The sequence below is a fragment of the Sminthopsis crassicaudata genome, chromosome 3 (assembly GCF_048593235.1).
Source record: "Sminthopsis crassicaudata isolate SCR6 chromosome 3, ASM4859323v1, whole genome shotgun sequence".
In the NCBI taxonomy this organism is placed as follows: Eukaryota; Metazoa; Chordata; class Mammalia; order Dasyuromorphia; family Dasyuridae; genus Sminthopsis; species Sminthopsis crassicaudata.
The window spans coordinates 84,258,943-84,286,826 of record NC_133619.1 but is presented as its reverse complement, the minus strand read 5'-3'; the positions used below and the strand labels follow the sequence as shown (position 1 = coordinate 84,286,826).

At 34.4% G+C, this 27,884-nt stretch overlaps 1 protein-coding gene across 3 annotated transcripts in view; it reads left to right on the top strand.

Annotated features, from left to right (window-relative positions):
* The window catches only part of SLC25A30 (solute carrier family 25 member 30), an 87,950-nt gene extending 60,517 nt beyond the window's left edge, over positions 1-27,433 (top strand). For all 3 annotated transcript variants that reach the window (XM_074299131.1, XM_074299130.1, XM_074299132.1), the window contains exons 2-10: positions 5,768-5,889; positions 10,647-10,794; positions 13,279-13,373; positions 15,538-15,623; positions 18,942-19,037; positions 19,533-19,657; positions 20,845-20,983; positions 22,645-22,725; positions 24,951-27,433. In XM_074299131.1, the coding sequence (XP_074155232.1) occupies positions 5,826-5,889; positions 10,647-10,794; positions 13,279-13,373; positions 15,538-15,623; positions 18,942-19,037; positions 19,533-19,657; positions 20,845-20,983; positions 22,645-22,725; positions 24,951-24,992 (876 nt within the window). In that variant the 5' untranslated portion in view covers positions 5,768-5,825 and the 3' untranslated portion in view covers positions 24,993-27,433. The remainder of the gene's footprint in view (positions 1-5,767; positions 5,890-10,646; positions 10,795-13,278; positions 13,374-15,537; positions 15,624-18,941; positions 19,038-19,532; positions 19,658-20,844; positions 20,984-22,644; positions 22,726-24,950) is intronic.
* Positions 27,434-27,884: the final 451 nt, after the last annotated feature.

Genomic DNA, 27,884 nt, shown 5'->3' with positions numbered 1-27,884 from the left:
CATTTATTTAAAGTCAAAGTTTTTCCACTCTAGTCTATCTTGTATTTCACTGACTATTCCATGTGTATGATTTCTCTCCCTAGCTAGACTACGAAATTTCTAAAGGTTAAGAATTGTATTTCCTCATCTTCAGTGTACCCTGGCACACACTGGGCACATAATAGTGTTTGATAAATACATGCGATTTATTTGTTGATTGTCTTGGTTTTGTTTTGTTTTCGGTTTTATGAAAGTAACCGGCCACTTTCCTTGCCCAGAATTTATTGACAGGCCTGAATCATTCAGTTGCTCAATTCTGAAAGAACTTCAGTGCCTCAGCTGTATCATAATTCTCTTAATCATCCAGAACAAGGTCTCTTTCTGCGGGTCCAGCCAGTTCAGCTGGTGATAATAACAGGCCCGATTTTGTCAGGGTCACAAATATTCAAAAAAAGTGCTAGAAGAAATGGAAGATAACATAGGAAATATTCTACAAAAATTGAAATAGATTAGCTTTGACTTACTTTGAATTAGATACTTTTTAGTGGAACTAGATGAAGAGAAAAGAGAAGAAAATATTATTTCTGATGAGGAAAATGTGAGAAACCATGGGATATGGAGGGTATAGGGAAAATGGTGAAGGTTGAGAAAATTAAAAGCACGGATTGAGCATAGGTTATATAAATAAATCTAACATAACTTGGATTTTCCTGCCTAGCAGTTCATTTATTTTTTTTTTATTTTTTTTTATTATATATATATATATATATTTTATAATATTATCCCTTGTATTCATTTTTCCAAATTACTCCCCCTCCCTCTATTCCCTCCCCCCGACGACAGGCAATACCATACATTTTACATGTGTTACAATATAGTCTAGGTACAATACATGTGTGTGAATATCATTTTCTTGTTGCACAATAAACATTAGAATCCGAAGGTACATGCAACCTGGGCAGACAGATATTTACATTCCCCTCCCTGTGTTTCTTCTCTGGGTGTAGCTACCTCTGTCCATCATTGATCAACTGGAAGTGAGTTGGATCTTCTTTATGTTGAAGATTTCCACTTCCATTATAATACATCCTCATACAGTATTGTTGTTGAAGTGTACAGTGATCTTCTGGTTCTGCTCATTTCACTCAGCATCAGTTGATTTAAGTCTCTCCAGGCCTCTCTATATTCCTCCTCTAGCAGTTCATTTATAAGATAGACTTTGAAAAACTGACAAGAGGAAAATACAACTAAAGATAATAGATGTACAAAAGAGGAGTTTTTATTCTACCAAAAAAAAAAAAAAAAAACAGTGATTCCCTTAAACTTGCTTTTTAATAGTTCGCTTTTTTCCCCTTCTATAGGCAGTTGTTTTTAGACATCTCCACTAAGAAAAATAAATTTAAAATAATTAAAAATATTTATTTAATAGCTGTAAAGGGTTTTAAATATAGACACTCCACAAAGCCTTATTCTGGATCTCTTGTTCTCCTCTGCAAGCTCTATTATTGTGTTTGTTCTGGATTGATAGTTCTCAAATCCCTAATGTCCAACTCTAATTTCTCTCCTGAGTTATAGTTCTGCATTATCAGCTGCCTACTAGACATTTTTTCCTGTATAGGATGAAGGAAGATTCCTTTCATCAGTGAAATCTACAGTCTATAATTTTTTTTTTACTCACAGTAATTAAGTAACTAGGGCACAGAGCACGACCCTAAACAAGTCACTTAACTTCTTGTCTCAGTTTCCTCATCTGTTAAATGAGCTGGAGAAGGAAATAGCAAACTACTGCAGTATCTCTGCCAAGAAAACCCCAGAGAAGGTCACAAAGAGTCAGATATGACTGGACAATCAGATTAAGTAACTTACATGCGTGGGATCACACAGATAGTTCATGTCAGGTTATTGAGGTGTAAGATATCCCACCAATCTTAGGGTCCACAGGTTGGTATCGCAGGTATGGTGAAAGAATTCGAATACTCCATTTGTCTCCAAATTAAGGGGCAAAGATTTATTATGCCTTTGGGCTAAGTTCCAAAAAAATTTAGCAAAGCACCTGGACCAAGAAGATAAATTTATAGGAAAAAGATAGAAAGACCAGGTATTTCATTATGACTTAGAGGTAGAATTGAGTAGTTTTAGAGGTAGAGTTGAGGAGTGGTTTGGTATTGAATTCTATGCCTTAGAAGTGGAATTGTACCCCATCATCGAATTCTTTGACTTAGATTGTCTCAGAAACTTTGTTATTACTGACTAACAGATTGTTCTCTGATAGCAAGCCTTGTTTGTGAAACTAGTGCATTTCCAAGGCCTTGGCGTTCTTGCTATCTCCTCCCTAGTTGCTACAGCATACCAGGGTCATTTGAATCTTCTTGTCTCTCCATGACCTGTTCTGTATCTACACTGATCTTACTTTACCAGATAATATTCAAAAAGAGATACTACAAAAGGATTGCCAAACAAGAGCTTATCCAAGCTTTATTGAACATAATATGTTCATACTGTTAATACTAAGGGCATTTCAAACTTATATCTATTCTCCCTCACATCCCTAAATTCATCTTTTTCTAAACTTCCAGATTTCTATTGAAATTCTTCTAGTCACTCTGGTTACCGATCCTTATCTCTTCCTTGCTGTTTTTAATTCCAAACAGCTTTGCCAGATCTTGTTGAGTCTACCTTCGGGATATCCTTTGTATCGCTCAATTCTCAGATACTTCATATTACTTTGGGACCTAGTCAATTCATTGTAGTAGTCTCTCTCTATGTATTGGCTGCGGTGTTCTTTTTAAAAAAGCACTCATTCAGGGGCAGCTAGGTGGCGCAGTGGATAGAGCATCAGCCCTGAATTCAGGCGGACCCAAGTTCAAATCTGGTCTCAGACACTTAACAATTCCTAGCTGTGTGACCCTGGGCAAGTCACTTAACCCCAGCCTCAAAAATAAAAAAAATAAAATACACTCATTCTCTCTCTACCACTTAAGATTTTTCTTTTTTCAAAGCACAGCTCTAAAACCCTTGCTCCCTTTCCTAATCCACTTGGTTATTTTCTTCTTCTTAAAATTACATTTTGTATTACTTTGTTTTTTTTTTATCTGCATAGGTAAGCAAAAACTGTATGGTATCAGTAGAAGATAAGCTTCTTGAGGACAGGGACTGTTTTGCTTTTGTTTTTATTCAGAGTTTTAGCATAATGCCTTTTGGGGTAAGTATTAATAAGTATTTGTTGAGTTGAATTGAATTTTTTTTTCTGACAAGGAAAAGCAACCACCCCACATTTTTCTTTCTACTGCAGATGTGGGACTCAGCCCTTCCCTGTATTTGTTGCTCTCTCTGTTCCCCACCCTATGTCCCCTGAACATCTTTATGAAGGACCACTACAAGATAGTTTATGAAATTCTCAAATATGTTGTAAATTTTCAAGCCTGTTAATGCTGTTATTAATTAAATAAGAAGAGATAATAATTGGATCATATCCATTTAAATGATTGCCAGCTGTATACTTTCGCTCCTTTTGATGGAAGCACAATCTTTGAAGATGGTTTAGTCATGGAAATTAGTAGCATATCCTGTGGAAAAATTCACCAGCCTTAGGATGTTTTAGAATTATAATACTAGGAAAGGGTGGGAGCAAAGGTCAAAGCTATTTTGAGAATTTCTATCCTCTTCCCAGCTAATTAAACTGTGGTAGAGCTGTGGGGGTTATTTATTTGTGGGTTTGTTTCCATGCAGCAACAGATAGATAATATGATGAAATCTTTTATGGTTCTTAAAACCTTTGGGGTAGACAGTGACATGAAAATATGGCTCCTTCCTTGTTTGGGTCTTTGTTTCATTGGCATCCTTCTGAAGGGTTTCTATCCAGATGAAAATAAAAGTTAATAATGACTTAGGGTCTTGAGCCACATGCCAGCAATAAGTCATCTTTAAAAACTGTGACACCTCAGAAAATAGTAGTAGTACAAGCCCTGGTTTGCAGATTTTGTTAAATAGTCATTAAATAATCTGCTGTTTGGCTCTTCTGTAATATCTCTTTGACTGCTATTTGGTAAATAAAGTTAAGACCAAGGTGGACAGACAGTTCTTAGATTCAAAAGGGGACCCTGACATGCACTACCTGCATGACTCTGGGCAAATTATTTAACTTCTTTGCATTTAAAAAAATTCTTGTGATTTTATTGGTGCAAGGAAACTTCCTCTACCTGTGCAGGTCAGCACCTGCTCTATCATGCATGGTCTTAAAGAGTTGTTTGGGACACTGAGAGACTAAGTTACTTGCCAAGGGTCAAATAGTCAGTTTGGTGTTGTTCCATGCTTCAGTTATGTCTCTGTGTGACCCCATGGACCGATTTTCTTGGCAAAGATGTGGAGTGGTTTGCCATTTCTTTCCTTTTCCGTATGCCCCCATTTTACAGATGACAAAACTGAAGCATTTTACAGGGTACACAGCCTAAAATAAAGCTGGATTCTAACTCAGATCTTCCTGAATCCAAGCCTGGTGCCCTGTCAGCTGCTCTGACTTAAATCCAAGTTTCCCTAACTGGAGACCAGTTCTTTATCCAGTATGCATTGCTTCTCAACATTTGATTAAAAAAAAATGGACTTAAGAAACATTGGCAAGCATCAACACTTCACTATACAAACAACAGAAAAGAGGCTTATATGCAACTCTCTAAGATTAAATTATACAGGAGTGGTATCAGTTGAAGAAATTCTTTCTGCAACAATGAAATCACAGGTCCAAACAAAACTCCCCCCAAATCTACTGATCAGTACAATTCATAATACTATGAGTAAAATAGTGCTAGAGAATTAATGCCCAGTGTTGACTTTGTGCTGTGTTACTATATATTCATATACTATTGCTCATGGATTTTGGAAGCATGGAAGCGGGCATTTTTTAAGTACCTAATGTATGTCACATAATGTGCTAAGTACTTTACAGATATTATCTCATTTGATCCTCTGATAGAGACAGAATTCTTCCCTGATCCTATGACTCCCTATCCAGTGTTAATTCTACTGTGGAACTCCTTACTGAGAGAATGGACAGCTGAGGAGGGCCCTTATACCCATAGTCATTTCAGTGACCATTTAGCTCCAGTGCCAAACTAGAGGATAATTTCTGCATGACACTTGTACAAAACTACACTTGATCTGTTTATTGCTGTTTGTTTGTTAATATTAGAACAACTTCCACTTTACCTCTCCATCAGATACATTGTCACTTCTTAAGTTTGCCATGGGTCAATTAATCGGTAAATATTTATTAAGCTACTATGTATTAGACACTGGGATACAAAGACAGGTCAAACTGTGTCCTCCATAGCTGTAGAAGTATAGTAGACCACCTAGACACAGCTCACAATATAGTGAATAGAATGCCACACATGGAGTCAAAAAGACCTGAATTTAAATTTGACCTCAGATATTTTCTAGCTGTCTGATCCTGGGCAAGTCAATTAACGTCTTTCTGTTCTGACTCAGTTTCTTCAGCTGTAAAATTATCTATCTCCAGTTAAACAAAGAAAAACACTTCAGCAAAAAATACCTGATATAGTGACACATTTAACAGTGTATACAACATTCTGCTCTGCTAGTCCCTCATTTCTCTACAGTTTTAGTTTTTCATCTCTAGGTCCTTTATTTTATCATTGATAATTCGGGAATCCCTACGTCTAGTTCTTTTCAATCTTTTCTCAAATGAAAGAAAATGTGAAGTACTTAGAGGAAATAAGGAGAATCTTATGAGAAGTTATAATTTTGAAATATCTTATTTCTCTCTTTGTAGGAAACTACATTGATGTGCTTCTGTAAATTGAAAAGGAGAGGAAACATTTATAAGAAGAATGTCTGCTCCTAGCTGGAAACCATTTGTCTATGGAGGTTTGGCCTCTATCACTGCAGAATGTGGTAAGAACAGCAAGCCACTGAGGATGTTTTGCCTATTCCATGTAGTAGAACCATGTAATAGCTCCACGTAGTAGTTCCACGTAGTAGTGTTTTAATCTTAAACCAACAAATGCTGTTTGAATGTAAACAAATTTCAAATGCAAAGCATTGGGTCATGGGACATTAACTTAAGAGTTCAAACTGTCCTATATTTGGTAAATTTTCTTTTAAACAAAAGAAGACACTTTGGCTATTTATTAGCAGCTGTGGTTCAAGGTCCAGTGGGTGAAGGGTTAAATCTCTTGGCCAAAGAAAATTTTGAGGTCATTTGTCTGTATTTTTTTCAGCTGTCTCCCTTTATCTGGCTTAATTTTTCTCTCTTCAATGCCACAGTTAGCCCACAATTGACTAGATTTATACAGGAAAAAACCCATGGGTTGGTATAACTCCAATGACTCTTGAGTATATAGGATATATAGCACTGTATCTGCAATTAATTAACTCCTAATTATCCACAGATTTTTTGATATGCTGTCTATATTTATCCAAAACCTTAGCTTTGAACCCTAGCTTCTTTTCTAAATTTTAAAATCTATAATGTGGGGACAGCTAGGTGACACAGTGGATAGAGCACCAGCCCTAAATTCAGGAGGACCTGAGTTCAAATGTGGCCTCAGGCACTTAACCCTTTCTTGCTATGTGACCCTGGGCAAGTCACTTAACCCCAATTGCCTCAGCAAGGGAAAAAAAAATCTATAATCTTTAATATTAACATCACATATCCATATTGTGGAAGATGATGTACAACACTGTACAGTGTTGGTTTAAGCCTGATTCTTGCCAGATTGTTTTCCAGTTTTCCCAGCAGTTATTTTATTTATTTATTTTTTTAAATCAAACACATTCTTTCATAAGTAATTCATGCTTTCTGGTTCATTGAACACTGGATTATTGAGTTCCATCATGCCCAATTTTCCCTTGTTTAGTCTGTAATGTTCTTTTGAACCTTTGCACACTTTTGTCCAGGAAAGTTTCCAGGCTGCCTTTTCTGTTGATCTAGGGGAAAGTCAGATAAAGCTCCATGCGGGAGGTGATAGGATAGAAGTTGCACTGTTTGAAAGAAAGATAGTGTAGTGTTTCCTGGTAGAGTGTAGGTGGCAGCAGGAAGAAAATGGTTGCTGATTAACTACTTATGTTCTCTGTGTTGATACCTCTAATATTTCTAATGTCATAATTCAGCAAGAAGGATGGTCTGTCAGAGCTTAGAAAGGAAAGTGATAATCATTTTGAACCAGCATAGGTTCAGCACAAACAAGCCATATCAGGGAGCCTTCCTGTTTGTAAGAAAAGTGGCAGTGAGATGGCACAATTGATAGCATGTTGGGCCTGGTATCAGGAAGAAGACTCTTCATCCTGAATTAAATCTGGTCTTAGACATTCACTAGCTGTGTGACCCTGGGCAAGTTGCTTAAAACTCTGCCTCAGTTTCCTTATCTGTAAAATGAGCTGGAAAAGGAAATGGCAAACCAGTCCAGTATCTTTGCCAAGAAAACCCCAAATTGGGCTCACAACAACAGATTGTGAATCACAATCATAAATCATAAATTGAGAAGCAGAAGGAATCTCAAAATTCACCTAGTTCAACTTTCTCATTTTATAAGATAAAAAACTGAGGCCTAAGAGGTGAAATAAAGGAAGCATCAGAAGTTGAATTTAACCCTAGGCCTTCTGAGACAGGAGCTTGTGCTCCATCTACTGTGCCAAGCTGCCTCTTGGAGGACTCTGAATAACATAGGCTCCTTGTTTTATTTATGGTTTTGTATCCTCTGCAGCTAACAACAGGATGGCTTGCATATAATAGATGCTTAATAAATTTTTGTTGAACTAGCTTTTATGGCAGGATTTTAGATCTTTGACAGTTTCCCATGTTATGTTTAACAATGGATTTTTGTGGTTTTGATGATAAAAGGTAGGCTGTCATGTGTGAGTAGACAGTGGTATGTATGTATGTGCATATACCCATTGTACATATTATGTACACATGCATATCTGCATACTCATGATACACAATTTTGTGTGTGGCAGGGGTGTGGCTTGGAGATATTAGTGGACTCTAAACTCCATATGAGTGAGCTGTGTGACATGGCAGGCCGAAAAACGATTCTAATCTTATTTTGTCTAGAATTTCTCTGTACTTTTCCCTGGTCACATTACACTGGACGTGCTGTATTTAGTTCTGGAGGTCATCTCTCCAAAAGAACATTGGCAAACTGGAGCCGGATGGGACCAGGATGGTGAGGAAACTGGAAGCCACATTATTTGATGATTGATTAACACTGAGTTTGGAGAAGAGAGAACTAAAGAAGACCTCCCCCCAAATGCGTGTGTGTGCTTTGGAGACAGATATGGCAGGGATTTAAGGACCTTTTTGGTCCTGGTTTCTTGGTTCTACTCTGGGTCTGAGTAAAATAGTTCTGCCCCTTCCAATTGATCTTCGCTCTCTTATTAAATTATTCTTCCTTCCAAATCATAGGTTGTCCTGTTGCCAGGCTAACTTTCCTTTGCATCAATCTGGTCATGTTCCTACTCTACTCAAAAAGCTTCCATAGTTCCTTATTGCCTATGGTATAATTGAGACTGATTTCTGTAGTTTATTCCACGTCTCAGATTTGGGTGACATGCCACGCCCCTCATGCTCTGAAGCTGCTCTTTGCAAGCTTGTTTCAGATTTGCCCTTAGTGTGTTTTATGCTTTCCTTAAATTGAGTCACTCTTATCTCTTGAATATATATAATGCTTTTCCATACCTGACTTTTGTATTCTATGACAAGAATAATCTCTTTTTCTCAGTCTTTGCCTTTTGAGTGCTACCTAAAATTTAAAGCCTAATACGTTTTCTTTGATGAAGTCTTCTCTGATCCTCCCCTATAACTCCTCTTTGGGTTTCATTGTATATCTTTCAGCACTTCTTTTAATGTATTATCATATAATAGTATATGTTTTAGATATTTTTGTATATGTCTTATACCTCTACTAGATCTTAAGCTGCATGAGGGCAAGGACCATTTATAGCTAAATTTTATATCTTCTCAAGTATTCATCTTTCCATAGTAGATGCTTTATATATGTGTTGAAATGAAATGAGTAGTGGGTTACCCATCACTAGAGATACTTATTAAGAACTTGATGAGTACTTATAGCAGGGCTGTTTTTTTTTTTTTTAATAGTATTTTATTTTTCTAAATACATGCAAAGATAGTTTTCAACATTTGGCTTTGCAAAATCTTGTGTTCTAGATTTTTCTCCCTTCCTATCACCTCCCCAAAACAGCAAGCAATCTGACACAGGTTAAATATGTGCAATTCTTCTAAAAATATTTCCATATTCATCATGCTGAGCAAGAAAAATCAATTCAAAAGGGGAAAAAAAACCACAAGAGAAAAAATTATCAAGCAAACAACAATAACAAAAAGTTAAAATACTATGCTTTGATCCAAATTCATTCTCCACAGTTCTCTCTCTGGAGTGGATGGCACTTTCCATTCTAAGCCCATTTTAATTGCCTTGAATAACCTCATTGTTGAAAAGAGCCAAAGCCATCACAGTCAATCATCACATAATCTTGTTGTTATTGTGTACAGTGTTTTCAAGGTTCTGCTCACTTAACTCAGCATCAGTTCATGTAAGTCTTTCCAGACTTTTCTGAAATCTGTCTGCTCATCATTTTTTACAGAACAAGTAATATTCCATTACATTGATATACCATAACTTATTCTGCCATTCCCTAATTGATAGGCATCCACACAATTTCCAGTTTTTTGCCACTGGAAAAGGGCAGTTCTTAACTAGAGTTTATAATTTGTTTTTCACAAACAAATTTTGACAATTAATTTCCTTTGTAATTCTATGTATTTCATTTTTATACACTTAAAAATGTTCTGGAAAAGGGTTCATAGGCTTCACTCTACTACCAATAGGGTTCATGACACAATTAAAGTAAAAAGCTCCTGTCATAGGGGTATCATAAAAGGCTTCTGCCCCAGCTTTGATTTATTCTATCTAATGTTGGAGATATTTTGATTCTCTTTCTCTATTAAAACTTTATAATCTGTATTTCATTAGCTTTTTTTTTTCATTTGTATGAGTTCAGTCTTCCCAATTTTAATAATTCCCATTAAAAGATGTTTATGCATCTACAATTTGAATATTTTGAATCTACATTTGCCTTCCTAACTCAGTACTTAATAAACAAGTTCATGGTTAGCTAAATACTACTTCATTCTGAGTGAATAGGGTTAAACTTTTTTGATGTAGGAAGTTAAAGTTTTGTTTTGTTTTTCAAAAAATGAGCATTTTGTCTGATTTCTCTTTACACTATATTAATGTGTTTTCTTATATGCAAAAATATCAACGCTTCATTGCTCTTCTTTATGGGTCTACTTAGCTCGTACCAAAAACTTGCTGAAGAAACATCAATGTTTTGCATACACACACATACATATGTGTGTATTTATGTATATGTGCGTATATTTGTATGTGTATAAATATATGTGTGTACGTTCATATATGCGTATATAAAATGTTTTCAGGCAAATATATGTGTGTAACACTGATAAATGTCTTACATGATTTTGTTGACTGATTCTGAACACAGAGAAATATGAAAAAATAAATTATCCAATGACTGCTATTGTTTGATTCTTATCCTCTCCTTACATAGCCTAAAGTGAAGTTCTAAAAATTAGTTCTGTTACTAATTTCTGTATTTTAAATTTTAAGGTACTTTTCCAATTGATTTAACCAAGACACGTCTCCAGATTCAGGGACAGACAAATGATGCCAAATTCAAGGAAATTCGATATCGTGGAATGTTACATGCATTAGTAAGGATATTCAGAGAAGAAGGGCTGAAAGCATTGTATTCTGGGTAAATAAAATTTTATTGTGCATTTAATTTTTAGTAATAAGAGAAACTTCTAAAATCAATAAAATTCTCCAAAGTAATGCTTACAGAAAAAAATAAAAATGATTTTTATGATCTTTAAAAATGTGATGATGCTCAAGATTTTTCCTCCATATTTTTCATTTCTATACACTTATTTTTCTATCCTCTGCTGTATTTGGCAGTACTTAATTAATAATTAATTCAAATACAGATATTCCACTCTTTCAAATTGCCTTTATTTACTTATGTTATCCTGATTTAGTGAGAACTTTCTGTAATCAACATAGTATTATATATGATATATCATAGTACATGGTACTATAATACATTACAAATCCAATAATAACATTTAGCCCTATGTCTGATATTTGATCTGTTTAGAGGCAAAACTTTGCCTTTTACATCTGCCTTGAATCAATAAGCTTTAATTAATTATGTTTTTTAGTTCATCTATATCTATTTTTTATAAGTTTTTATCTTTAAAATAGATTTCATTTTAGGAATGTAGTTTATTTAGTTCAGTAGTTCTAAAGTCTGTTAGCCTTAGGACCTCTTTATAGTCTTAAAAATTATTGAGAACCCCAAAGAGTTTTTATGTACCTAAGTTATATCTATTAATATTTACTGTAATAGAAATGAAAATGGATAAAATTTTAAAATATGTATTCATTTGAAACAATAATAAGCCCATTATGTCATTAAAGTATCATATTTTATTGAATAATACCTATTTTCCAAAATAATATTTTCCAATATAGTAATAAAAGATTGTTTAATAACTTTTTGTAAATTTCTCTAATATCTTGTTTAATCTATATTGTATTACTTGCTGATTTAATAAGGGAGGAGGTAGGTTAAAGGGAGGGAGAAAAAATTTGGAACATGAGGTTTTGCAAGGGTGAATTTGAAAAGTATCTTTGCATATATTTTGAAAAAAAATTTTTTTAATTCTCTAAGGTCTAACCTAATAGAAGATGATTGGGTTCACCTATATATTTCTGTACCCAGTCTTTTGTGATTTGTTTTTTTGATTGAAGTATATGAAGAAAATTCAACTTAACATTATGCATTTGGAAAAGGGAAAAGCAATAATTTTACTTATTATTAGGCAAATGATATCTTAGTATTATTTTTAAAATAGTTTTGATCTTTTGGATTCCTCAAAGGATCTTGGGGCCCCCTAGGGATCCTAGGGATCTAATACCTTAGATAAGTACAACAGGGTTACTTGTCATTCTACCATATGAGTGATGTTTTCACTATATTAACATGGATAGAGGTTGAGTACTAGATTTAGAATCAGAGGATGTGCATGGGAGTCCAAGCTCTTCTGGCTAAACTACTATGAGACTTTGGCATGACTTAATCTCTCTGGACCTCAGTTTCTTCATCTTTAAAATGAAAGCATACAATTAGATAATCTCTAAGGCAGGGGTTCTCAAACTCATGAGACCCACTGAGGACATTTATGCGGCCCACCGGGTTATGGCAAATGGGCAGAGTGTGAGCTTTTGTTTTTGCCCTCCAACAGTCTGAGGGACAGTAAACTGGCCCCCCACCTAAAAAGTTTAAGGACTACTGCTCTAAGGTTCCTTTTAGCCCAAAGTCAATGATCCTATCAAATGAATCATGAAAATCAATGTCCATATTTCATGATATTTTGCAGGGAGAAGTGGAAATCCTTTATGAAAAATATATTATCCTGTGGTGTAGAAAATGTTCAAGACTTATAGTTTCTAGTTAATTAAATATTTTGTTAATTATATTCTGATATGATTAATAAATTTATAAAAATTACCCAGAAACTATGTCTCTCAAACTTTTTATACATCACAGTTTTTCATATATATTTTGGCAGTAGTTGATAGAATTATGTGTTTCACTTATATTTTCATTGATGATGTAAAAGGCTGATTACTGATTTATATTTATTGAACTACCATAAATGATGAAAAAAAAAGTACCTATTTTCCTAGATGGGTGAAGATGAGATGATTGAACTTAGGCATTAAATTAAGAAATTGGTTAATACAATTTGAGTGTGAAAGACAAGTCCTGTTATACATAAGAAAAATAATAACTAGCATTTATATAGAGTTTTAAGGTTAGCAAAATCCTCACAATATCTCTATGAGGTAGAAGCTGTTATCCCCATGTTACAGATGAGGAAACTGAGTTTAACAGAGGTCAAGTGTCTTGCCACAGTGTCACACAGCTGGTAACCGTTAGAAATATAGTTGGATCTTCTTGATTCCTAAGTCTAGTATTACTATTTTGATACCATGCCCTCATAGGAAAAAGTTCATAACATCTCAAGTTGAAAAGACCAGACACTTTCTAATAGATTCTCTTTAAATAGGTGTCTGATCTATACATGTGAATTTTTAGGGTAATTGCAAATGATTTTTTATATTTTCTATTGGCATTTTCTTCTTTTATATTTCTTTGGTACATTTGCTGCACCAGGATTGCCCCTGCAATGTTACGGCAAGCTTCTTATGGTACAATAAAGATAGGCATTTATCAGAGCTTGAAGAGAATGTTTGCTGATCGACCAGAAGGTGAGTGAGGAAATATACAGATTTTAAAATTTATTTCCTAGTGGGTAGAAGCCCAGTTGTCTGCCTTCTTGATTTCATTACAATTTGGTATCAGATTATCTTCTATTCATTTCTGGCATTATACTATCAAAAACAACTCAGTTTAGTATATACATAAATACTTTATTTTTAAAAGGATATGACATATTTTTCTTAAGCATTAATGGTTTAAGGACCGAGTCTTTGTATCAGAAAGAGCAGAGTTTATGTCCTTTTTCACATACTAGCTATGTCACTGTAGATAAGTCCCCTGGTAAATCACTAAAACTCTCAATTACTTTCCTGCATTACTTTCTGGCCAGTCGTGTAATTTCTTTGAGCCTCAGTTCCTCATCTATAAAATGAAGACATTGGACTAAAGGTCTTTCAGCTTTATATGTGGGATCCTGTGAACAGTGTGTGAAAGAGAATAAACTCTTGTTGTTTACCATGTGCCAGGTCTTGTGCTAAGCTCTTCAGAATGATCTCATTTCATCCTTCCAATAATCCTGGGAGATTGGTACTATTATTATCTCCATTTTATAATTGAGAAAACTGAGGGAACATGGGTTAACCAGGATTTCTTACACACTGAAAAAATTGTCTGATTACTAAACAAAGTTGTTTTTAGCTTTCAACAACATATGCACACATTCAAGTGTGTGTGTGTGTGTGTGTGTGTGTGTGTGTGTGTGTGTGTGTGTGAGAGAGAGAGAGAGAGAGAGAGAGAGAGAGAGAGAGAGAGAGAGAGAGAGAGAGGGAGGGAGGGAGGGAGGGAGGGAGGGAGGGAGGGAGGGAGGGAGGGAGAGAGAGAGAGAGAGAGAGAGAGAGAGAGAGAGAGAGAGAGAGAGAGAGAGAGAGAGACAGACAGACAGAGAGAGAGAGAGAGACAGAGAGAGAGAGAGAGACAGAGAGAGAGAGAGAGACAGAGAGAGAAAGCTTGAGAAACAGAGAGACCCAGTGAGACAGGACAAGCAAAATCAAGGCCAGAGCAAACAAGGTTAACAAGTTAAAAAAAGCTCCATAGCAATTAAGCAAAACTGCATGAGAAAAGGGATTGTGAGTGATTGGTTGTACAGACTCATTCATTTCTGTTATTTACCAATGAACTGTAGACTTTTATCTGAACAAACTCATACCAGGTTATCTGCTGTTAAATAAACACTTTCCCAAGAACCATTCTTCTAGCTAAAATGCAGCTAGCGCTTGAATGACTTTAGTAAATGGGAAGAACTTAGGGCATAGAGGAGAAATCTGTGCAGCTGTTTCTAGTTATTTTCCTCATCTGTCTGATGAAAAGCCTGAACAAAATGATCACTGAGATCCTTTCCAGTTTGGAAATTTTATGATTCTATTAACAGTTTCTTATTTCCCCACAGAGCAGCATAGTTTAACAGGCTAACCATGTGTCAAAATTAGGAATTCTGAGTTCTGTGCTATCATCAGAGACAATATAAGCCTCTCTGAAGTAATTGATTTACTTTTCTTTCTTTGCATCCCCATTGTCTAATACAGTGTCTAGCACACTATAGGTGCTAAATAAACGTTGTTGATTAGTTGGCTTTGTGACTTTGTTCTCAGTTCATCTGTAAAATGATAAGAGTGTCACAGTTATATTCAGTTCTGTTGATGATGATGATACAAACATGAAACAAGAGTCCCTGCCTTTAAGGAGTTTATATTCTATTAGAAGGAAATATTAGCTAGTGGATGATGATGATGATAAAATGAGAGCTGTGATTAATAGGTATAGGGAACTTCAAGATGAGGAAACTCCATCTATCAATACAGATAAACACTTCCTCTGCCATTTATAATCTTGGTTGCCTCGAGTAGTATGTCTGCTTAGAGTCTTCCCATCAGTATGTGTTAGAGATGGGACTTAAGTCAAGCCTTCTTTTTCCAGGGCCAGGTCTCTTTCTACCATACCATGTAGCCTCTGGATAATAACAAGAGCTGACATTTATGTAGCAAAGAACTTCATTTGCATTATTACCTCATTTGAACCACAAAGTAGCACCTACTTTGATCCCCATTACATGGATGAGGAAACTGAAAGATGCAGAGACCTTTATCTTTGCATAAACCAAGTCACACCTTTCTCAAATCAAAGACAAAATAGTGATCTTCTTTTGTTTACTCATAGATGAAACCCTCCTGTTAAATGTCATATGTGGGATTCTTTCTGGAGTTATTTCTTCATCCATTGCCAATCCAACAGATGTTTTGAAAGTAAGTTATTATTTTTATGTGTTTTTACATATTTTGTAGGTTCATCTATATCAGGGCTTCTTGAACTTTTTCCACTTGTAGCCCCTTTTCACCTGAGACATTTTTATGTGACCCTAGGTATATAGATATATAAAATACAAATCAATTGATAATAAACTGATAATAAATCATAAAGAAATTTATTTTAAAACAATTCTTTTGATATACATATAATTTTACCGTTTGTTAAAGATGAAAGCAAATTTGCATACTAATGAGATGGATGTATTTGATACCTTTATTGTTGTCATTTTTCCCACTATCTTCACATTCTGTTATATGACCTCATGTGGGGTCACTACCCACACTTTAAGAAGCTTTGATCTACATTCCTTTCAATGGACAAAAAACTTTTATGAGAATTTTAGCAGGAAAAACCTATTTTACTATATACACATAATAAAAATAATTCACTTGGAGGTTTAACTGCCAAAAGGTATTATCATTAATAGAGTATCTTCCTTAAAACATAAACCAATTGAAAATTTAATTTTTATGGATTTTTTTGAGCTGGCTAAGCAGTCTTCCTATTTCCATATTATCTCTTTTTCCCTCAGTCTTTCACATCCCTTCATGCCTGAAATTTCTAAAATTTGTATTCATGAAAGTAACTTTAAAGGAGGAAAAAAAGACAGGGACCATGTGGGGTTAATTTGCCTCATAAAATATATTTGGTAATGATCATCTCAGAAAAGAACTTTCATTTGCAAATTAAAGAGATAAGAAAATTAATATTTGTCCAATTAATTAAGGGAGTCTTAGCTGTTTTGGAACATAATTTCTTGGAGCAGTAATTATATTCAATGTAGTATTTGTTAATCCTGTTTTTAGGGTTTAGAAAGAGACTATTCATTCAACAATTTTTTTGTGCCAGCTATTTACAGTGGATAGAGCAGATTAATACCTCCTTTGTGAAATTTTAGTAACTGAATAAATAAAAAATCATCTATACAACAGGAATCCTTTACAGTTAAATCCCATAACCACATTAACAGATCATGATGTTGGCTGTAAATAACAAGTCATAAGTATTAAAGGCGTACTTTCAAGGTTCAGTCATTTAAAAAGGAATCAGAAGCCTCCTGGGGCAATGTGAAGGTATGATAAAAAGAGATATAAAGTACAAGAGAAATTCAGGAAAGAACTTGATTCTGCTTGAAACTCTTAGAGGAGGGTTCATAGAAGAGAGAAAATTTAAGCTGATCTCTGTTGGAGTCAAAATTGAATAAATGGGAGGGGAGCAGCTAGGTGGCGCAAAGAATAGAGCACTAATCCTGAATTCAGGAGGACCGGAGTTCAAATTTGGTCCCAAACACTTAATACTTCCTGCCTGTGTGACCCTGGGCAAGTCACTTAACCCCAATTGTCTCAGGAAAAAAAAAAATTGAGCAAATGGAAGCAGGATTTGGGAAGAGAACTCCACACAGAGAATAGCACTTGAGGCAGAATGTTCTTTCTTGAAAATCATAACTTCTAAGCCTCTGTTGGGTACTTTTTGACTTTCAAATAAAGAACATATTTTTAGCTCAAGGCAAGTACTATTTTCCTGGAAAAGTGACTCAAATTTTAACTTTGCTATGACTTCCCCTTATTTTAACTAAGAAGTTTGGAAAAAAAGAATCTTAGTTTTTAAATATAAAGGCTTTTACTAACGCTCAAGAGATCAGAGTTCTTTTAGAAAATTAAGATTATGATGATGATAATTTTCATTTGTCCCTGAGAAAATCAGGTTAGCCAAGTAGTTCATTCAGTTCTATTAATGTTTATCAAGTGCCCATGCTGGGTAAGAAAGAATTCAAGAGAAATCCCTTCTCATTCTTAAAAAAAAATGTCCAAGACTGTATTAAGCAATCTTTATATTGGAACCTTATCTGTGTGAACTCCCTGCCACCTGATAAGATCACTGATAAGTTCAAGTGAGGTGATGGTATAAAGGGCATCATGCAGACGTACGTCCTGTGTTACCCTTTCTGGCATACTTTCCAGGACAGCGGTTTGAAAATAGAAGTGGCTTGGCTCATAACTAATTCAGAGTCTGGACCGAACCCCAGCATATGTGTACTCCTGCATTAATTGCAGGAGGAGCTTATAGACACAGGATAGTATCTGGGGGGAGTCACAGCTCTTAGACTTCTGGGCCTGGATTCAGGGAGACCTGACTTCAAATTTGGCACCAGACATTTGCTATGAGATGCTGTGCAAGTCATTTAGCTTTTGTTTCAGTTTCTTCATTTGTAAAATGGGGACAATAACACCACCTACCTTAGAGGATTATTGTGAGGATCAAATGAAATAATTGTAAAACTCTCAACATGGTACAACGTATTGGTGTCCCAGTGTTCCACATCCCCTCCAACATTCATCATTATCTTTTCCTGTCATCTTTGCTAATCTGAGAGGTGTGAAGTGAGCTCAGAATTGTCTTAATTTGTATTTTTCTAATAAATAATGATTTAGAGCACTTTTTCATATGCTTTAGTTTCTTTGTCTGAAAATTATTCATATCCTTTGACCATTTATCACTTGGAGAATGGCTTGTATTCTTATAAATTTGAGTCAATTCTTTCGATATTTTAGAAATGAGGCCTTTATCAGAAATTCTAGATATAAACATTTTTTTCCTTAGTTTTCTGCTTCCCTTCTAATCTTGGCTGCATTATTTTTATTTGTTCAAAACTTTTTTATTTTAATATTAAATCAAAATTATCCATTTTGAATTCCATAATATTCTTTAATTCTTTTTTGGACATAAATTCCTTCCTTCTCCACAGATCTGAGATGTAGACTATCCCTTGTTCTCTTAATCTGTTTAGAGTATCACCCTTTATGTATAAATCATGAACCCATTTTGACCTTAACTTTGTATAAAGTGTTGAGATTGGTCAATGCCTCTTTTCTGCCATACTATTTTCCAATTTTCCCAGCAATTTTTGTCAAATAGTGAGTTCTTATCCCAGAAGCTGGGGTCTTTTCATTTATAAAACATTAGATTAATATAGTCATTGACTATTGTGTCTTGTGAACTTAACCTATTTTGCTGATCCACTACTCTATTTCTTAGCCAGTAACAAATGGTTTTGATGACTGCCACTTTATAATATAGTTTTAGGTCTGGTACAGTCTGGAAAGTGGGAGCTATTTTTGATGAGAATCTTATGAAATTATTTGTGTTGTACATTATTTTTCTTATGACTGACTATTAACTGATAGTCTTCAGGTGCATTTATTTGGAGGAAAATACTTGTTTCTTCTAACTTGGACCTTTAAAATAATCCATAGATAAGAATGCAAGCTCAAAGCAATGTGATTCAAGGAGGAATGATAGGCAACTTCATCAATATTTACCAGCAAGAAGGAACTAGAGGACTTTGGAAGGTGAGTATTTAAATTGTATTATATATGATGATGATGATACTGATGAAAGGCAGCAATGATTTATGGGTAGAGAGCCAACCTCGGGTTAGGACAACCAGGCTCACTTCTGACCTCCAACACTGGCTGGGCAAATCTTTTAACCTCTGAGTGTTCTAGGTATATTTATATTTTATCATTAAAACTTTTATATTTTTATCCCTCCCTCCCCCCCCAGTTCAGTAGTGTAGCAAGTACCTGAGCAAGTGTGAGAAAAGGAAAAGTAGCTATTAAAATGATTCCTTCTCATAGGAATATAAATTCCTATTCTATAAATTGTATAAATTCTGGTTGTCAGCTTTTGTCTCTTGAAAGTTTAGTATCTTTTGGTTTGTCTCTTCTTGGGTAAAAAGATACCAACATTGTTTAGTTCGAATGGAATACTATCTGCAGAATTATGCAGCATATTGGATAAGATTACCTTTAATGTGCTATATTCTGTTCATTTTTTTAATTCAGGGAGTATCCCTAACTGCTCAGAGAGCCGCTATTGTTGTTGGAGTGGAATTACCAGTCTATGACATCACCAAGAAGCATCTCATTCTGTCTGGCCTGATGGGAGATACTGTCTGTACACACTTTCTGTATGTCCATGTAATGTCTCTTTAAAAATATATTAGCTGGGTTTGAGTATTAAATTAAGATTTAATACATCTTTTTTGTTTGTTTATTTAGTTACCAGGGGGCAGACCTGTGATTTCATAGTTATAGGGAATGCTTCTCTACAAAGCAGATTATTATGTACTCTGCAATTTAGAATCTTAATTGTCTGGGGCCCCTAAGAGCTTAAGTGTCTTGCTTACGGTCAAACAGCCAGTATTTAATAGAAGTATGACTTGAATCCAGATCTTCATGTCATGAAGTTTAATTTGGTCACATATGCAAGAAAGTTGTTGTAGATACTCAAAATGTGTATAAAAGCAATTTTTTCAAAGAGTGTTTGAATCACTAATGCATATATTATTAGTTTATCTTTAAAAATTTTAATTGGTATCATAATGAAAAGAGAAACCATACACCTATGTAAGAACTTTCAGATGTTTACTGTGTGTTTCTTTTTAAAAGTTTTTCAATTTGGGACAAGATGTTGAGATTTTCAAAACCAATTTCTTATAATGTGTGTGCCCTGAGCTAACTGCAGCATGTAAGACTTCCAACAGATGATTAAATTTTGCTTAAAATGAAAAAGATAGCTGTATTTGTTAGGAAAAGAGAAAGTGATTAGAAATATTCTTTCATATAGTTGTTAATAATTTGCAATTCTTTTGAGAATTATTTGTTAATATACTTAAAATTCTTATCTCTTGGGGGATGGATTTTAATCTTCTTTATATCTATGATTTTCTTTCATTACCTGTGAGTCTTCTGAATTTCTGTCTGATATTCAAAGTTTTAGCTCTTGATGGTGAAACCTAAAGAACCTGAATAGACATGATAAGGCATAACCTGACCGTTATCTTCTAGCCTGCATCTCCTTCTGCAAGTCTAGAAGTCTCCCTCAAGAAATTTAATATGGGGGCAGCTAGGTGATACAGTGGATAGAGCACCAGCCCTGAAGTCAGAAGGACATGAGTTCAGATCTGCCCTCAGACACTTAACACTGCCTAGCTGTGTGACCCTGGGCAAGTCACTTAACCCCAATTGCCTCAGCAAAAAAATAAAAATATAAAAAAAAAAAAGAAATCTAATATGATGAAGGAAGGGCTTATGACCCAATATTTGATATTGGCATTTAATTCAGATATCAACAGTTATCTGTCTTTCTTAATAGCTCAAGCTTCACCTGTGGTTTAGCTGGAGCTCTTGCTTCAAATCCTATTGACGTTGTGAGAACACGTATGATGAATCAGAGAGCATTACAAAATGGAGCATGTTCTGGTTACAAAAGCACCCTGGATTGCTTGTTACAGGTAAGGATGAATTTCTAGGAATAAATTTGGAATGTATGCATACATACCTATCACTGTGAGGGTGGGGTGGGCGGGTGTAGCATTGAAAATTTCTTCCCTAGGAACTTTCACCTTTCTGAAAGGTTTATTTCTGAGATCAGATTGAGAACAAGACACACTTTAGATTAGCATCTGCTGAAAATTACAGTTCATGAGCCCCCACTGATGTTTCTTTTGTTAGATCAACCACAGTATATGTCTGTTAAAAGCAAAGATTATTGCCAGTAAAATCAAACTAAGTGGAGTAATATTTAAAGGTTCTAAGGTAATAGACCTCCCAAGATTTTAATCATTATAGCTCATTTGTTTTAATTTGGAATCTGTAAAAGTGACAGGAAAGCAAAATTTTTTTTGTAAGTAATGAGGAAATGACTTTATATGAACTGAATAGAACTCTATTGTGTCTGAAAGTGTAAGTGGAGAAATGGACGAAATTTCCTTAAAAGTAAGTAGTTCATTTTTATTTTAATCCTTGTACTTCTCTGTTTCAACAGAGGTTTTATGCAGATTTTTTAAAAAGTATGAAAGTATGGAGAAGAGAGCAGGCTTTTCTAATTCTTGACAATTTTTTGGTTAGCCTATGAAAATAGCAGTGGGTTTTTTTTTGGGGGGGTTAGCGTTTTATTTTTTTCCCCAAGTATATGTAAAAACAATTTTTAACTTTTGTTTTTAAAAGTTTGAGTTCCAGATTCTCTTCCATTTTGTTTTTCCACTCTCTTTCCCTCATTGAGAATGTAAGCAATACAATATAGGTTTTATATATATATATATATATATATATATATATATATATATATATATATATATATATATACACACACACACACATATATATCCATGCAAATATTTCCATAATAGTCATGTTGTAAAATAAAACATAGCTTTAAAAAACACCTCCCCCCTCAAAAAAAAAAGCCACAAGAAAAATAAAGTTAAAAAAAAGTATGCCTCAGTTTATACTCAGATACCATTAGTTCTTTCCCTGGGCATAGATAGCATCTTTCATCATAAGTCCTTCAGACTTGTCTTGAAACATGTTTCTAAGAAATCTTATGATATATATAGATGATCATCTTACCATATTGCTGCTCCTTTGTATACAGTACATTTTACTTTGCATCAGCTCATGGAAGGCTTTCCAGGTTTTTCTGAGAGCATCCTTCTTATCATTTCTTATAACATAATAGTATTCCATTATGATCACATAAATTTACTAGCCATCCCCCAATTGATGGGCATCCCCTCAATTTCCAGTTCTTTGCCCCCAGAAAAGAGCTCTGTTTTTTATAAGACTTTCTTGCTCTTCTAGTCTAATACCTTATGTAGCTCAACAGGGAAATCAATCAATCAGAAACAACAGAAAGACTGGGTTTAACTCAAACTAAGTTTTTTGGAACTTTCTATGAATATAACAATGTGCTATGGAGTGAATCATTAGTCTTATATCAGTCTATACATGAAGGACTGGATTTTTCCTAAATGGAAGAGTCTCTTTAAAAAAAAAAAAATCTTCTTAGTCAGTTTTCTTTTCACAGTAAATAAATAAGATATATTGTTAATTGAGAATGCTTTTGACCACTTCACAATTTACATTTACATAATGTCTCTTTCTTTCCCAACAGACATGGAAGAATGAAGGATTTTTTGCTTTGTATAAAGGATTTTGGCCAAATTGGTTAAGACTTGGTCCTTGGAATATTATTGTATCCTTTTCTGTTTCGTTAAGTCTAAAAGATTATTTAAATATAAGAATGCTATTTTTGAAATAATAATGATCATGTTGCTATGAATTATAGTCTTGGTATTCAGAACTTATTTTCCTCTGTGATTCTAAAGAACAAATCTGATAATCATATTCTTTGGGAGTTGCCCTTAGGTTATGACTTCCTGCATTTTCATACATAAAATATTGAGTTTGTATATCTTTTTTTCTTTTTTTTGTAGGAGTTTTAAAATGATTTCTCCAAAGATTTTGTTCTTTTGAGACATGAATAAAGGGCAAAGTGACATAATTATTAGTACCAGACTTTGCATTCATATCGAGTTTTATAGAAAACTTGAGTAAGTCAGAAGATGGGATAATAGAAAGCATATCAGATTGGAAATCAGAAAACCTGTATTTGAATGTGACTCATTTACAACTTATGTGATCCTGAGCAAATCATTGTATTTATCTAGTAAAACAAGAAAGTGTAGACTAGATAGTTTCTGACCTCCCTTCTGGCTATAAATCTATGTCTTTAATTTTATGCTCACCCACTCATATGCCACTTCTTTTCTGTCAAAAGATCAGAACTCCTATTTTTACACAACTACTAATTTAATTATGTGTCTTACTTAACTGCCTGTGTTTTGTCAAACATGAAATAGGAGTGATTTTTTTTTTTATTGAATTGATGGATTACCAGATGGATTTTTACCTTAATAACAAGTCTGTTAGACATAACTTCATAGAGAGATTTACCTGAAATTAATATGCTCAATAATTTACCCATGACACTATTTCCCACATAAATGTAATAAGTTTCATTCATCCAACACTAATAAATTAATAAATTAATTAATGATATGTCAAGCTCTGAAACCAAAAGACCACAGGAAAAAAATTATTGAGCCTATTTCATTACATTTCATTGGGCATTTTTAACTCTTAGATGTAAGTCAATTTCCACCGCAACCTACAATTACTCCAATTTATTTATTTTGACAAATTTAATTGGAGATTTCATCAATTTAAAAGTTCATATTTTGATACTAGATGGGTACTTGGTTCTTGACTTTAATTTTTGTTGTGATTATCACTTGATTAATGCTTTTTAAAAATAGAGAGGGAATGATTTTTAAAATCCCTTTGCTTATGATTTTAAGAAACATTTGTATTAGACTGCTTTTTAAAAAATGAACAGTATTTAGAATTTCCATTTCAGACAATGTGAAGCCTGGATGTATTCAAAAATGATATATTAGTGGAGGTAATGGTGATACCACATGACAACTCAATTTTAGCTGATATGTGTTAGAAGTTGAGGATTTTTTTTTTCTTTTTAATACATTTATTAGCTTTTGGCAGTAATTTTTATAAGATTTTATTTCCCTTTTTTTCCTTCTTCCCTCTCCTCACTCTTCAAGACAAATCAATCTGATATATCTATATCTATATCTATATATAATACATGTACAATCATATTAAACATTTCCACATGAGTCATATTGTAAAAGAAGAATCAGAACAACAGAGAAAAACCAGGAGAAGGAAAAAACCAACAACAAAAGTGAAATTGGCATGTTTTAGTTCATATTCAGACTCCATAGTTCTTTCTCTGGATGCTAATAGCATTTTCCATCATGATAGAAGCTGAGAATGTTATAAGGCTGTTTATTCATAGTTTCACAGAAGGGAGAAAATAATCGAATACTTCATGTCCAGGACTCAACCCAGACAAAATTGTGAAGTTGGAAAACAACTTGGTGTTTTATTCCTTTCTTTTAGCCCAAGCCTTTTCCTTCCTCAGTGCCTGTTCCAGCAGCCTGGGCCTCTTCCCCTTATGCTGCCCCACTCCCCTCCGGAGTTTTCAGATGGCAAATTCTCCTCCTCTGAAACTCCTTCATCCTGTATCTCATTACTCAGAAAGTAGCATGTCTGTTAACTAATCTCATAAGCTAATTGGCACAATGTAATATTGAGAAAAGCCAGGAGCCTGCTTCCTCCTAGCATATGGTTTAACTGGGACTCTTGGGAATTGCTTCCAACACAAGTAGAGTAGGAGATGGCACCAAGGCAGGCCTATGGAAGAGAGATTCTTGGCAGCTTTGCCATTTTCCTTGGGCCTCACATCTAGGACTAGACTAGGTATGTTCACTTTCGTTGATTGGGTTACTTTATTGGAGTCAAGAAGGAGCTATTGCTGGCCTTAACTGACTATTGCAGTTCTTTGTGACATATGAACAATTAAAAAAATTGGACTTGTGACAGCGAACAGATGGCTTCAGACACCGCTCTGACAAGGAGGCTATTTTCAGCAACAGTAATGCTTTCTGCTTTTCAGTGCTTGACTCATCACAATTTTTGAGATGCAGGCAGCGGATCAAAAATGTCACCGCAAGAGTGTCCTCTTAAATCCTTCACATGGAACTTACCAATTACCTACAAGTATAAAGTTTGCAGTCAGAACGTCTTTTACTCTTTCAGTGCTCTTGGATATCACACGTCTAAAGGATAGGCTGCTTTTGTAGTACTATGTAGGGGGGAAGGAAGAAATAAGATAGGATTTCTTCTGTGACAAGACGACTGATATAGCTCAGTTTCTAGCTGGCAATATCTTACACAATGATAGGGGACAGGGAATGGATCTGTGATTTCATTTGTTATAGAATGCTCCCGGCCAAGATCAGCCACTTCCTTGCAACTTTTAGAGTTGATTGGAGTAGTGATTTGCCTGGGGAAGATTTGAATCCAGATCTTCCCGTTTTCTGGGAAGGATCTCTATCTACTCCATACTATCTTTCTTGCAGCTATATTTTATATCGAGAATGTTAAAGCACTCTACTGCAGAAGCCCTCACTAACTTCTTCCTAGAGTCTCCAAAAACTTGGTTCTTAGCATCTTTGGAAGAGAGAACCCTGCAAGGAGGATGGTTCTAGGTGATCAGCTTGAGAATAATCAGTGGAAACATTGTATAGAGAGTTTATACCTGACTTTCGTTTTTGTTTTTTGTATTTTTGTTATGTGGTTGTTTTTAGATTCATTTTTAAATGGACATCTTTTAACTTCATATTCACAATGAATGTAAAGCTTTAAGAACTTTATTTTTGTGGCAAAGTGTTAGCCAATGCTGTCATTTGTTACCACGGTTGCAGCTTCAAAGAAAGTTGCCTTTAACGGGAGTTATTTCACTGTTTGAAGGGTTACTAGATAGAATGTCCAGAAATCTGCATTCTATGTTGGGCTGTGTCACTAATATGCTGTTTAACTTTTTAGGAAAAGCCTAAAAACCTTCTAGTTCTTCAATTTCCTTGTCTCTAAAATAGTTATAAAGTGTCCTGTTAATGTACTAAAGGTGAAATGACATCATTCAATCTCTCTTTAAATCCTTGTATTGAGGGAGATGATAGTGTTTGCTATTTCTCTAGGCTGAGAGTTTTACAGCAAGCAGTTACTGTATTGGACTTGTTACATTTCAAAAGATGAGTTGTGTTACAATAGGTTGCCTTCCCTGATGATTTAAGTTATCCAGCACAAGGCTGAAAGGAATATATAATGGATTGTTTGTTCAGATTTTATGAAGTAGACTTTGATTACCAAAAATAGAAACTAAACCAGGATGGGAAAAAAAAAGCCAAAAGCACTCATGTTAAATGTCAGAAATCTAAGATAAATAGTAAATTTCTTTTGTGATTTCTCCCCAGGTGGCAGTATAGGATCATTCAGCTAAGCCCATCCAAACCTTAGATCACTTGTTAACATTACCAAATCCTGTCTCTGCATTTTATTACTTTACCACACATTCCACCAATAGACTATAGTTCAATCAGAAGACAGATTCCTTTTAAATTTAAAATGACTTTTTTCTCCCAATTAATCACTCAATAATATTTTCTTTTTTAAATTGCACAAGACACTTTAATATTTTTAGAAGGTGTATATATTTTCCAAAAGATAGGCAAGTTCATTTATTAAAACTAATTATAAAATGATGTAGTTACGATCATCCTATGTATTTGTCCATTATTCTATTTTCATACTATTTGCATGTAAAATTCATGCTATAATGTAACTTTGAAAGGGTTAGGTTAGATGAGTTCTAAGGCCCTTTCTATCTGAAAATTCAGTGGTTTAAATAAAAAAATACTTTTTTTTTTTAAATTTTAAAAGAGCTTCTTTTTAAAACACATTAAAACCTTTTAGAAGAATGTACTATTTTAAGGGCTCAGTTATTCAGTATCATGAAGTACTTGATTCAGCTAGCTTTAGGCCTTAGAATGATTAATGACCATTTAAGAAGATGCTAATAAGAGTAACTGAGGAATTGGGAAGACACACCCTCCTCATATTTTTTAAGGGCACAGCTAAAAGCCTTCTTCTACCCCCTACTTTTTGGTATGTTTTTGGAATATGAATAAAAGAATTTTATGATTTAAAGATGTTTTCTCTATATCTTCTGTAATCAAATTGCTAAAAATGTTTTCAATTATTTGCACGTGGATTCATTTAGCTTTTGTTAATTAAAAGTTGCCGGTCCCTGTATAGAGAAATGTTTCCTACTTATATTTATTTATGAGTTTGAATTTCAGAGCTTTACATACATTTGTCATTTTCATAAGCTTTTCTGCTTCTAGTTTTTTATTTAAATATTGCTGAGTTGTGCAGAGGCCAATTTTTAATAAACTGGAGCAATGCATAAAAATGAAAAAGTCTTTCTTTGTGATCTTTTCAAGCAATTTTATTTAAGTGAACGAAAAACCCAGAATCTAGAAATCTAGAGCAAAGTGAGGATCTGCAAAAGGAGATATGGGCATTTCCCTCACACACACACACACACACACACACACACAAAGTATAGGAGTCAGCTTTTTTAAAAAATTATTTTTTCAATGAACAAAAATTTTCTCTGCTTTCTATATAGCTTGGGGGAAAAAAGAAACAAAACTTGGGATAAGTATGGATAGTCACACAAAATAAATTCCCTTATTAACCATGTTCAAAAAATAATAATACCCCTTAATTCATTACTGCTCTGTTTTCCATTAGGATGATGGGAGGTGGACAGTATGCTTTATCACTGGTCCTTTAGGATTATGGTTGTTTTTTGCATTGATGAGATCAACTTTTAAGTGACAGAGAAAGAGAGAACTCATAGAGGTA